This window comes from Drosophila ficusphila, unplaced genomic scaffold (assembly GCF_018152265.1).
Source record: "Drosophila ficusphila isolate 14025-0441.05 unplaced genomic scaffold, ASM1815226v1 contig_412, whole genome shotgun sequence".
Classification (NCBI taxonomy): domain Eukaryota; kingdom Metazoa; phylum Arthropoda; class Insecta; order Diptera; family Drosophilidae; genus Drosophila; species Drosophila ficusphila.
This window is the reverse complement of record NW_025064326.1, coordinates 6594443-6608400: the sequence shown is the minus strand read 5'-3', so window position 1 is coordinate 6608400 and position 13958 is coordinate 6594443. Positions and strand designations below refer to the sequence as shown.

General features: G+C 40.1%; 1 protein-coding gene across 1 annotated transcript in view; it reads left to right on the top strand.

Annotated features, from left to right (window-relative positions):
• The window catches only part of LOC108098331 (protein spire), a 37470-nt gene that overhangs the window by 16977 nt on the left and 6535 nt on the right, over positions 1-13958 (top strand). Inside the window, 7 exon segments of the mRNA XM_017201159.2 lie at positions 6216-6333; positions 6821-6930; positions 8540-8657; positions 8719-8801; positions 11775-11905; positions 12299-12410; positions 12709-12841. Coding sequence (XP_017056648.2) covers positions 6216-6333; positions 6821-6930; positions 8540-8657; positions 8719-8801; positions 11775-11905; positions 12299-12410; positions 12709-12841 — 805 coding nt within the window.

Below are 13958 nucleotides of genomic sequence, written 5' to 3'. Positions count from 1 at the left end.
ACGCCAAACAAGTTGCTGGCTCACTTGGGAGAGTAACAGTTACTTTTCCTACATATATACACGGATATATACGTTCAGCTTCTATATCTATGTCTATATATATTTAATTTTTTTGTTTTTTGGGACCTGCCTGCACATAGAGAAGGAGCTGACTAGCTGGCTGGCTGCTGTGGCGTCCAGTTTGGAGAGCCGTCATGGGAAACCGCTGGCAACTGGTTGCCAGTCACGAGTTGGTCCCGGCACCAGCCATTGCCATTCTATTCTATTTGCCAGGCCGACTTCTCTTGGCCAGGCTCGATTCATAAGCACACTTGCAATTTTGTGGCATTAGATGCACAGAAATTATAGGAATAGGCTTTTGATTCTGGGGGGTCAAAAAAAAAAAGGATTGACCTTAATAATATTTATTTTCATTACTCAACCCAATATAAATACATACTATTTCAGTAGAAAATTTTAATAATATTTTTGGGAAATTAAACATTTAATTTTTAATAAAATATTTTATACCTTGTGCAATTAAGCAATTCTTAATTTTCTTAGCCCTAAAATGATACAATAGTTGTGATGTTGCAACTTACGTTTTATAGTATATCACAGATAACGTTTTTATGACCGATCTTGGCCACATATTTTCTCGACGTGTTTGCGGTCGTTTGATTGCGAGGGGCCAGTTCAGTTCAGTTCAGCTCGGTTCAGTTTTGTTGGGTTGAGTCGAGTTGAGTTCTGCAGTCATGTGCGGGTATTTCAATTTCTGTTTTGGTCCGCCGGTGGTGGTAATACGTACGGTACTTGAGCCAATTACCCAATTAAACGCCAGCGTTTTGTGCTATCTCATCGTCGCGATCACCACCCCCCGCCTCCCCCTTTTCGGGATCGAAGAGATGCCCAAATATTGATATATAGCATTTTGTAGGCTATGGCCCCGTGGCGATTTCTTTGATTTGAGTCATGTTCTAGAGGCGTGTACAATTAGCGTTTTGTTTCGGGTTCCGTTATAATGCTGTTAGGGATTATGCTCCACCTCGCTCTCGAATATCCGAAAAACTTGTTTATCGATTATTATCGATGCGTTGTGTCTGTCGTTCCGTTCTGTTTTGACTTGACGCTCTCGGATCTTGAGACTCTGAAGTTCGATATTGATGGCCGATCTGCCGGTTTCTGCTGCTCATTGATTGCTTTAGGGCTTTGATCGCAATCTCCGATCTCTCCTTCTAAGCCTGGCTTTAAAAAGAGTGCCAGTGCCAGCGAACTTGTGTGCCGAGGAGGCTTTTCTAGGTGGCCTGCTCCGATCTCGGGACTCGAGATCTTTCCGGAACTGCATTAAGCGTTTTGATTGAAGCATTTGATATTGATGGATGGGTTGGGTAAACTGGGGAATTGGCGAATAGGTTCCCATGGATCACAGCCATGAGAACACGAAGGAGAGGAGGTAATGACTTTGAGATCTTAGGCTGTTCACTGAGGAAAAAAGAAGGAGTTCCAAGATGAGAAATAAAAATTAAGGAAATAGTATGATTCATTTAGAACTGAACTTGTAATACATAAGTCTTTCTCAATTATTGAGCACTTATTTATTTGTATTTCTTACATTCTATTTAAATGATTCATAATGTATATCAGTTGCTTCAGGGGTTTCCTCGTATCGCTCTCAGTGGCCCACATTCTCAACTTCGCTACTTCATAATTGTCTTATCAGTTCCCAACAGATCGCATATTGGCCTCTTTCAGACCAAAAGCGAATCGTACGTATATATTTGTGGTATCAACGCAGAAAGAAAATAATGGGAAATAATTGTTATTCACTATTTTAGCCGTTGCGAATCGTGTGAATTGCCGTTTTCTACATGAACATAAACAATAATTGTAGCACCAGCCAGCATAGTTATAACCTGTACATAGATTTATATACCAGTATTTATATATAGAAAATTAACCCAGTTCGCACGTCTATGCCGAAACAAACAAAAGTTTCCGAGGCAAACGAGTCGCTGGCAACAAAAGACAAGAAAACGACGAAAGCAAACTCACCTGAGCTACAAGGCGACATGCACCTTAAAAAACAAAAAAAAAAAAAAAAAAAAAGGAAAGGGGAGGGGGAGGGGGTCAAAGGGGAAAGGTGAGAGGGTGGCGGAATCACCTGGCTGATAATCATGTCGTCGGCTAATTGCAGGCGGTATGGCAAAATGTGCAAATATTATTTCAAGACAGTTACAAATACCGAACCGCACTTATTCGCACTTGAGTATACACTCGTATTCGCACTCGCATTCACATTTAGACTCACATTCAGATTCTCATTCCCATCCATTCACTTTCCCCTATTTTTTGAAAAGTGTGGGGACGACACTTTGCTTGATAAGCTGAGAACGCAATTATTAGATGACATGCAGCATGTGTGGCACACTGAAAAAAAAGTATTGAACTTTGAAATTGGGAAAAAATTACATTCTTTACAAGTTACAATAAGTTAAACTAATATTGAACATAATTTAAATACAAAATCTGGAAAATAAGATTGCTTAAGTAAAAGTGAAGACTTCGTTGAGAACATTAAATTTTATTTTTTAGGAAATTTACTTTATTATTATTAATATTATTTTAATTTTTGTAGAGATCCAATTTTGTAATAAACATTTCTCTGATTTGTTCTTACTCTTTAAAAAACCCTCTTTTCCCCATGTGCACTGCTCATATTCATAATTCCCTCTTGGTTGTTCGAGTCTTGTCTTGAATTTGGGTCAAACATGCATACTCATTGGCCTCCCCTTGGCCGCCCCATCTCCTTATCACAAGCGATGCCCCCCTTCGGCCCACCTGTCGCCCCCCTCGAGTCATCCGTCTTGCAGGCGACGGCCAAAGAAACTGGAAAATCTAAAATTGTATAACCTGCTCGCAGCCGGCCAATGTGGTTTCCTTCAACCCACTGGCCTGTGGGCCAAGTCAAGTCGCCAAGTTGGTTGCTCCGCGTGTATCTCAGTATCTGCGGCCATAAATTTCAGCCACTTTGATCTCGCCACATCGAATGTAAAGTGCTTAATGGGCCCGAAACAGTTGACCAGGCCGAGAGCCGAGCAAACAAAAATAGGAGAACGAGAAGCAAAAACCGAACCTTTTGTGTGGCACAAAATTGCATTGTAATTTACAAAAATATTTCCAGTTCTCATTGTCTCTCTGCTCTGCAGTTTTTTATTTATTTATTTATTTCGTTTTTCTTTTTTTCTGTTTTTTTTTTTTTTGTGAGCTGTTCCCCAGAGATTTTAATCGTTGTCGCCAGCGTCGCCTTGTCAACGTTGTTTAGCCCCCTATTCCTCCCTAGAAAAAAGAGTTCCGACCATTTTATGCTGCTTTACATTGGCGTCGCATTTTTTGCCGCTGTTGCTGCTGCTGCTGCGATGTTGCTATTGCTGCTGCGATGTTGCTGCTGTTGCTGTTGCTGTTGCTGCTGCCAACATTGATCACGACTGACCAGATAGCCGGGAGAAGTGGCCAAGTCGAGAGCTACTTGTATGCCGGCTGCCGATTGTCGTTTGCCTATATATACATCTCTCTCTCTTCTTCTATATATATATATATATATATATACGTATTTATACACGGCATTCTTTCTATGGAAACAATTGCATAAAATGTGAATCCTGATAGCGACAGAAAAAAGGCAAGCCAGCAGCGAGTTGCGACTAGGAAATGGTCAAGTCAAGTGGGCAGACCGCAGAAAACAGTAGGAGATCGCCGAGTTGGGAAAGGAGTGGATGGGATGGGATGGAAGGCAGATGGCCAGACAAGGAGTTTATGATTCCCCCAGATGCTCGGCAGACAATGGGCACTCATAATGGCAGATCGTAAGAGGAACCGGCACATAAATATAACAAACTGAAATTCGCAACTTGCTGGCTAAAGTTTCATTCCCCTGAGGAACTAAACTATAGACATAAACTGTAGAAATCTATAGGCTCATCAGAAAGTCGAGTTGCATGCATACAAAATATTAACACCATTTGAAAATAGGCAATACTTTTTGTATTTATTTTTTATTACATTCCTTAGCAACTTTCCTTTTATTGGTTCTTAAAGCAGTGATTGATATCCTTGTATTTTATTTGAAGTCTTTTTTTACTACAAAGTCTTTAGAGGCTTGGTCATTTTACTATAGCTTGACCTTTAGTTAATTGTGCAAAAAAAACGACTACTGTGCACTTGAGTGGAAATTTGGTCCCCGAAGTGCATTTAAATATTCACACCTCAGCAGACAATTCTGCTTTGTCGGCTGACTCAGCAGCTCTTGTTTATAAAATAATTTCCAAACTACCACCAAAAAAAAGGAGGGAAAAAAGATTAGCAGCCGATGAGAACCAAGAGCTAGTACAGTGACTCCTCGAACACGGAGGTCAGGCGAAAGGTTAAACTGACTGGCTGGATTGACAATGAAGGCAGGGGGCGAACCCTTTGTTGGCCAAAAACCGAATTGGAGCTCTGGCAACCGGCTTATAATTGCCGCATTGCATGTCCGTGGTTTCAACTTTGATATTAGCCCGAATTCGGGTTTAGTTTTATTTCTTGTATTTTTCGGTGAGAATTGGCGGATTGGGAACAGGCGCACCCTCAACAAAGACAGTCTCATTTATTTATACTAGATGTATGCAAAGTGGGGGAAAACAGCAAAAAAAAAATGGCCAAGACGGCGGTTCGCCTTTGGCATATTACACTTTGCTTGAGTTCAGTTCACCATCCACAATGCACATTCCGAATCGAAAATAGTCGTAGTTCCCTCGGGTTCCCAGTTCTGTTCTCTTTGCTAATTGCATGGGAAAATTCACAAGATGGGAGAAGAAGATGAAGATGGTTCCTGCTCAGAAGTCGCCTGATATTTAACTATATAGGCTGTAATTATGCTCTTAATTGCGAGGTATGGTGATTAGTAGAAAAGGTTTTTTGAGCCTAATGATGATTTTCTTTAATAAGATAAAAATACATTTTCCCATTGCTGAGATAAATACATTAAACTAAACCATACAATATAAGATAAAATATTTACTGGGTGTTAACCTTTGCTATTTCTTTTGTAATATTTATTTTTTTTTTATCAATTCTTATAATTATAAATTATAAACTTGCTTTAATTCTCTTTAATTCTCTTAAATTAGATTCTTAAATGTTCGTCTCCAGTTTATCAATTTATGTTGTTAACTTCACCATTATATAGTGTATCTCCCACTTGGGCACACTTGACTTCCACCTCTCCATAATTTTCCCATTAATTATGTCTCTCAACCTTCAACGCCTGCAACTGCAACAGCGACAGCAGCACTGCAACAACGATTGCAGCTGCAATTCTTCGGCGAATGATGTAAGGGTCCTAACTCCACCAAAGGGGCAAAGAAAAAAACGCTGGAAGCATTTAACTGACATTTGTTGTCAACCTCTTCAGCGGCTGAGGCTGAGGGCCTCGGGTGGAAATGCCACTCGGCGGTGCATCCACTGCACAGCTGTCACAATGTTTTATCATTTAATTTCCACGATAAAAACAGATCCATGTGAACGTGCAGGGAAAATGTGCCATAATGTGCACAAAGTGTGTGGGCGGCGAACCCACGCTCGGTTTTGGATTCGGATTTGAATTGGGATCGAGATCGCGATCAAGATGAGAAGATGACGACGGGTTCAGTGGCTGAGCCAAAAATAACATAACGCAACCGAATTATTATTTAACGACTTTGGCTTCTTCGGGTTTCGGTGTTTTAACACCTTGTAGCTTTTTCGGCAAGTGTTTCTTTTTTTTTTTTTGTTAATTTTCGCCAACGCCAAAGTGAAAGTGAAACACCAGCTGACACTGCACTTGGTTGTTTGAAGTTGTCGCTGCTTGTTGTTGCACCTGAACTCTACAACTTCCCAAACACCAATTACATATAAAAAAGTATATATATATATATATATATATGTATGATATCTGCTTTCCGACGAAGCTCCGTCAACTTCAAACTCCAATTAGAGTGTCGGTTTAATGAACTGCCGCCTGAGGAGCGAGGCACATGGAATCCCAGATTTGAGGGCTTCAGGGGGTTAACTGCATTACACGCTGCACATTTTTACGACTTGTCGGCCTTAACCCTTGGCCTCCACTCAATCGCATTTTGCTGTCGACACCCATTCATTTTTTCCATTGCCTAGTAATTATTATATTTAATATTTTCTTCGGTTTTTTTTTGTTATTGCAGATTATCAGCGAACTGGCGGAAATCGTCTACACCGCACTGGATTACAATTTGCCGGAGGACGAGGAGTGCCAAATGTCACAGGAGCTGGAGAATCTGTTCAATTTTATGACGGCAGATGGTGAGTATAGAAATTAAAAACCCTATGAGCAATTAGCAAACTATTACCCATTTTTAAACTATTTATGTAACTCTGAAAATAGAAAATGGGTAATCGTTTGGAAATTTGTGAAATTATAATCTCTTAATTGGTTTTAAGTACAAAGTCCCTCATTTCTATAAATGGTGAAATACTTTTGTTCTCGTTTTTACTTTGTGATTCAGATAAGTAATATAAAGCTTAGTTAAAGAGTAGAATTATTTGAGCCGGGGGTTCTCTTAATAAAGTCCCCGAATCGGGGCTCAGCCTACATTATTTTATCAGGGGATAGCCTTTCTTAAATAAAAAGTCCCATATATCAGAAAACCACAAACGTAAACAATATGAAGGTTAAGCTTGACCGCCTGCCATGAATCACGTAAACTTTATGATAAATGAAACACAAATAATCGTGTGTAAAAATTTAATTTCTTATTCTTAAAAGTTGATTGAATCTTGTTCATTGCAGAGACAGACGATGATTGCATTGACGAGGGCATCGACGAGGGCGACAAGCGCTGGGACGACGATTCCGAGGAGGAGCGAAACGATACCAAAGAACTGGAGCACATTATCCAGGTGGGTTTCCAATTCCGACCGATCGTATCTGGCATTTGCAATCGAGTCGTGTCATGATGTGCCAAAAAAACGAGACAGCCAAGCGCAAACAAACCAATGCAAATTCGAACCCCAAACGAAGTGTGACTCAGAGGTTTTTCTTTATTTATTTTTTTTTTCGGGGGGTGCGCCAAGATCTGACCTTTTGACCAGGCCCCAATCCGCTCCATTTGCCAGCTCTTTTGACATATAAATATATATAGCGCCAAGGCATCGATATTTATCGGTGGGAAAACTTGTTTGGCTCACGTTACAGTTAACCAAAGCGGGCCTACACAAAAAGAAAATAAATTAGCCATAAATGGTTAACAACTTGTGAAATTGAAAGCCTTAATGTGTTACCCGATGCACATTTAAATAATTTTGGGATCACCTTTATGTTTATCGGTGCAACCTAATTTCCAATTCACTCAATCATCTTCTCCGATGATTTTTCTTTCTCTGCATAAATAATGGTATCTGCGAGATACTTGTTATGCGCGTATCTGTATCGCGGCTAACCGCAAACAAGCCAGGTTGAGTCCGGGTTCTAGTCAGATACTTCGATTACGCTGCCCGGCCGACCGAGTGAAAAACAATTTCAATTGCGGCTCGATTGCAGTTGATATTAAATAACCGAAATAACCATAAAACCAAACGCTTTCGTAATCGCAGGAAATCAGCCGCAGATCTGTAAATCAGAAATCCGAATCTGTATCTGAATCTGCAACCTGCAACCGCCTTCCCGCTGCACTTGATTGCGCATTGGGAATTCTTCCGCATTTTCCGGCAGCCAGTGCATCTGCCAACCCATTCGATATAGTAAATATCTACTGCGGATCTTCTGTAGATCCATTTGAGGATCCCCCATTTGGCGGTGGGGCGTGTGATGAACCTCACACCGTTGCTGATTGAACCGGAGTCTTCGGTTCTGTTTGAATGCCTCTTTGGCGGGGCAAGGTGGTGCGGTTGGGTGGTGCCTCTCTAATGAGCCACTTTATAGAATTGACACATTGCTGTCAGGCAACAATGAACACTGCACACTGCACACTGGACCCCTTGATTTTTTTTCCACTTGCCTGACTTTTCTAGCACTCCAGCGAAAAGTGGAAAAGTATCTGCAGCTAATATGGTAAAATTAGCATTTTTTCAATGTCTGTCTCTCTACGGTTAGATAAGATTCATTTTGGCGGAATAAATTGAGTTGGTCTATATAGAGGAGATATGATTATCGTAATAAGAAGTGAAAGGAAATTGCCGAAGGCGTCAAACGTAATTAGCTTTCGGTACGTAGAATTTATGTATGCGGGATATCCGCAGATAATTGTGATCTTTTTGAGAAATTCCGGGAATTTATTAGTAAACTTTTGTGCTATGAACACTATGTAATTTTGTTGCGGTTTTTTTTGTGAAACTATAAAGAATATAGGTTAATTTAAAGATAATGAACAGTAATCATTTGGGGTTTTAAGTGGGGTTTTAATGTGGAAGACACAATACTCCACAAATTATATTTGCATTGGTTTGTTTACTCAAAATATGAATCTATAAAAAGACTATAAACTATTGTGAACTATTTTCTACCTTATAGACCTGCAGAAATCATATAAAAACCACCCTGCCTGAGAACCATTATAAAGCTGTTTGCAGAGCCCTCGTGACGGAGACCATAGAACTCCGTGTGTTTCTGCAGCAGGTCCTGAACAATGGTAAGCACTCCATCAAGCATCCAAGTAGACTGTTAATTAATCAACATTAATCTCGAAACAGCAGGTGCCGAGAAGCTGATCAAAGCCTCGGAATCTTCGGCCACAACGCAACAAGAACTGGCGAAGCTGGGCTTCAACGACTGGGTAAGATTCTTCAAGAGCCACACACCACATGCCATACCATACCATACCACAAAGCCCCAAGATACTACTTAGTTATGTAATGGTGCTCCACTAATGGCCTACAGTGGCTATCCGCTCACGATTTGTTTCGGCGCACCTCTTGGCCAAAATCACATGGCATACGGCATACGGCATATCCCATATGCCATCATCATCATAACCATAATCATTATCGCAGACAGATCACGAGCATTATTTGCGGCGGGGTTTTCCGCTCTGCGTTGGAATAAAAAAGTGAACTATTTCATGCATTGCCAAATGAAATTCACTTTTAATTTCAATAATTGGCCCGCGGTGGTCGCCTCCATTTTGGCCATCATCCTAATGAGTTCAACGCCGCTCTATATATGTATACCATACGTATTTGTTTTTGGTTATATTTTCTGTTAGGTATTTTAATGGGCGCATATATCATCAATGTAGTTTTTGGCGTTTTGTGTGACCTTTGGTGAATATGTCGAGGCCGTCACAGGAGTTTGCTATCATCACATCGGGCCGCTATATCGCCGTCATCCAACCTCCGAAACTCATTGAGACACACACGCAAATTGGCCAGGCACGCAAACCGAAATTCGCTCTTGTTTTTGTTTCTGTCTTTTCTTGGCTGCTTTTTTGTGGCGTGAAAAGCTATACTATATAGCTGGCTTTACCGTTCGAGGTGTGTTTGATTTTTTCAATCAGATGGAAACCCAAAACTGTCAAAGAACAGTTGGCTAAGTTGGTTCTAAAAAGTTGATAAGGTGAAACAAAAAAATTCAGTTCATAAAAAGGGGTTCATAAAATTCCTATGGTTTTTGATTCTTTGTAAGCCTTAAAATTAGCATGAGAAACATGTTAAAAACTACATTAGGGAACACATTTTGTGAATAACAATTTTTACAATAAACACCTTTTAATTAGCAATACGATCCCTGTAAAAATTGCAATTGAAAACTTGATTAAAATTCACATGTGCGTATTTATTTCACCTGTTAATTTGATTGCTTCAATTATTATCCACAATTCCAGGAATGATTTATTTATATGAACTGCTAATTGTTTATATTCAATTATAGTCAATACATTTGTTTTATTTTTTTTAAAGTCAACACACTCTTATAAACATCTTATTAACTGTAGTTTATTGGCACAAAAGGCTTTAAAAAATGTAATCATTTTTATAATTTGGAGACTACTGTAAGTTTTTTTTAATATTATATCTAGAGGGGGATATAACTTTCCGCGCCTCACTGGCAGTCTTTGCATGTTCGAGAAAAAAAAAACCGCAAAAAGCCAAGAAAGAAACCTTTGCGTGTGGAACAGACGACACATCATTATGCCATAATATTTGCTTATACTGGGATACAGTACAAACACAATCAGATAGAGAAATAGACCATAAATATATTTCGCTTTACACCCGTGAATTTGCATGTGCCGAAAGGCGGGATTAAAAAAGTAGGTGCAGCCATGGAATTGGCCAATTAATTGGCCAGACATGTACCGTATATCAAATGTACAATGAAGACCGTTGAGTATGTTTATTTTGTGACTTTTTGTCTTCTTTTTTTTGCTGCTATTGCGAAACGTAATTTCAGGCCATTGTAGAGGGCTTGATTAAGTGGCGTCTTATCATTTGCTAGTTGTTCGATAAGAGTCTTCTGCCTTTGTTTGGTCTATTGTTTATAGGGAGCGCTTCTTTTTTTATTTCATTTCTTATTCTCGCTTTCGACTACTGGTGGCAGTGGAAGTGCAAGAAGTGTGTCTTTAGTCAGCGTTTTATCGTGTTTTCTGGGAAGACGAACAGCCTTCAGAATGTCACACAGCAAACTGATTGTTAAAACACTTTTTGACTGAATTTACATTGTTTTTGTTTGGGGCTATTATTATGCTGGAATTGCGGAAATTCAGCTGGTTCTGTTTTTTGTGCTTTAAACGTGTTCACTGTCGAGGGGAATAAATAAAAGGTATTCCGAGGAAATCTTTCTTTTTTTCGGCAGACTTGAAGTCTGTGCGATTCGCTCAACTGGCTTAGATGATGATTTGGTATGCTAATTTTTTGGTATCCAGACGATACCGATGTTGTACGCACTTGGCAATAGTATTTCAACATCAGCAGAGCAGATACATCTTGCATCTTGCGGAAGCTGATGCTGCTGTTGTTGTTGGAGTTGCTGTTGCTGCTTTTGTTTCGATGTTGCTGTTGCTGCTGTGTCTAATGTTGCTGTTGCCAACGTAATTGAAGCGTGGCGCGGCGTCTTGTGTCTTGTGTGTATGGGCAACATGGTGTCAAAACATGTGCTTCCATTGATGCCTTCAGCCGTGGCTGAACTGAAATCGGACCCTAAGATACACAGCGAACACTGCACAACTGAACACATGGTAAACTGAATTGAAACACACTCCACCTTCCGCTGGCGTTTTGCATGTTTAATGAGGTGTCTCAAAATGCATGGCCACCAATTGAACATGGCGAACAGGAAGACGGCGGATGGAAAGTGAAATTGCGGATCACTGTTGCATATTAGCCCCATTGTGTGCTAAATAGTCTTCCTGCCATCGTGCGGCATTCAACACACATTACTCATACGCACAGTTAACTTGTCATGCCGATGGACGGATTGCCCCCTCGCAGCGGGAGTCCAATCTATTGGCTAATTAAATGAAAATAATTGCAAAAGTGAAATGCGCCTCTCACTCTGCTAACGTCTGGTAACTCGTATTATTTCTATTTCCTATCTCAAGCACGAACTGCAGCTGTGGAGGGCACTGCAAGTAGGTCCATAGTTCGATTGCATGTTCTCCGTACTCCGTACTCCGTTCTCCTGTTTGTGTTTGTCTTTCAGTTAGAGTTTGAGTTTGTGTATCTGTTTGCCCTGTACCCATTTCCCCCACCGATCCACCGTTCCAGATATCGGGTACCCATTGATTAACCACACCTCTCCGATTCCGCAGGCACGCTTCTGGGTGCAGGTGATCGACGAACTGCGGAAGGGAGTCCGCCTGAAGAAGAGCAACCACGAGCGCACTCCCATCGAATACGAGCTGACGCCCTACGAAATACTCATGGGCGATATTAGAGCCAAGTGAGTATAAACCACCAGATCTACTCATTATCCGCCAAAAATGGAGCACATACCAGGAAAACTGCAATAAACCAATCTCTATAAATAGCTTTCATTTAAACAGTCATCGTTATTAATATAATTGTTTAATTTAATAATAAGACAGATTTAAATTCCTTTTGTTTGCTTTAATAATTGTTATGGTAACAATAGTTATAAAACATTGGTAGCAATGGTTTTATAAGATTTCTGTATCCTTTCATTTTTATAATGTTTACCAATTATATTTTTATTTGTTTGATTTTCTTGATTTTTATTTGTGCCATAAATATTAGATATCTGCTTACTTTTGATTAATTTATTTATATTTATATATATATATATATTTATATTTACCGAAATTTCTCCCCACAGAAAGTATCAATTGCGCAAGGTGATGGTGAATGGAGATATTCCGCCGCGCGTCAAGAAAGATGCCCACGCGATGATCTTGGAGTTCATCAGGTCACGGCCGCCGCTAAAGAAGGTGTGTAGTAGAGCCCCCAATCCCAGTGCCACAGCCAATTCCAAATCCATCCGCATCGCCAGTCCCAAAATCAACCTCAATTCCAACTGCAATCGGCCATCATCAAAATCCCCATTTGCCGCTTGTAGAGTGTGAAATATTGATCTTGTGGCTTTCTTCCTGCCGATTCCATTTCATTTGTCTTGATCTCTTACACTGTTTTTTGTACCGCATGAATCAAATTGTTTTTTCTCCGTTCAAATAAAAATTGTAAGTTTACTATCCGTTTTCTTTATCTGTGCTTTTTCGGATCCATCAGGCCAGCGATCGCCAGTTGGGACCGCCGCGGATGTGCGAACCTTCGCCGCGGGAACAGCTGATGGAGTCCATCCGGAAGGGCAAGGAACTCAAGCAGATCACTCCACCCGAAGCACCGACCCTGAGACAAAGGAGTAAGTATTCACATATATTATTTCTTATATTAAATATAATACTGCAACTCAAAAATCTACAAAATTTAAAATAGAAGAACTATTTATATAATATAAGTAGTGTAACTTAATAATCATGAATCAGAATTCCTATTCACATTTTAAATACCTATTCTTTTAAGAAGCTCTCATATATTTTAATACAAAGTTAATCTCTCAAATGAAGTATCCATTATCTGAAACCTAAATTACCTTGATAACTAATGGCCACCACTCTCACCGACCCATCCTTCGAAAAGCCAAGCCCATTGTCAAGGGGAAACTTATGGATTGTGCACAGTGCCTGCCAAAAATAGATGCCGCCTCTAATCTTTTTCGCGGGTGTCTATCGCTCGAGCCCTGGTCTCGGGTTCGTTGTGTTGTCATCGGCGATTCCAAATTTTGAACGCCAGCCGCCCATAAATTGTTGTCGCACATGTGTGCTTGTAAATGGAGGACTTTGAAGAGATGGTGAAAAAGGCTGGGGAAAAACTGGGGAAAACTAGTTATCCGCAAGACTTTTCACTGCACTTGTCGCTGGGGGAGCCCCATTGTCCGTCCGTCTGTCGGTTCGTCCTCCTCTTTCTCTGCCATGTTTGTTGCTTTGTTTGTTTGTTTGTTTGATGGTCTGTTTGTGTGTGTTTGCCGGGTGCAGCGCGCATGCCAACATAGATCAAAAACGGCAACGTTTTCCAATCACAGCACTGATAAAAATAAGATCTTATATTCGAGAATACCATATTAAATCGCATATTTAAAATATAAAAAAGACTTATAATATTTAAAATGTATTTGAGTTAGGGGAATGCCAAATAAAATATAAAAGAAATAGATTCCTATTTTTTATCATTTTTTTTCCGTGGAATCCCCATCCCGAAACCAAAATTGAAATCCCCAATCCGCTCGCTTGGAGGAAGCGTGCAAAATTGTGACACACAAAGATAGCGACAACGCGACGACAACAACGACAACTGCAATTGCAACAACAGAAACAATACGAACCGCATTTAAGCCAAGAAATCCAAGAAAAAACCAAGCACGACAACCTCTAGACGAAGTCGGCTATTGTTGGCTGTTTGGATTTTCTTTTCTTTTTTTT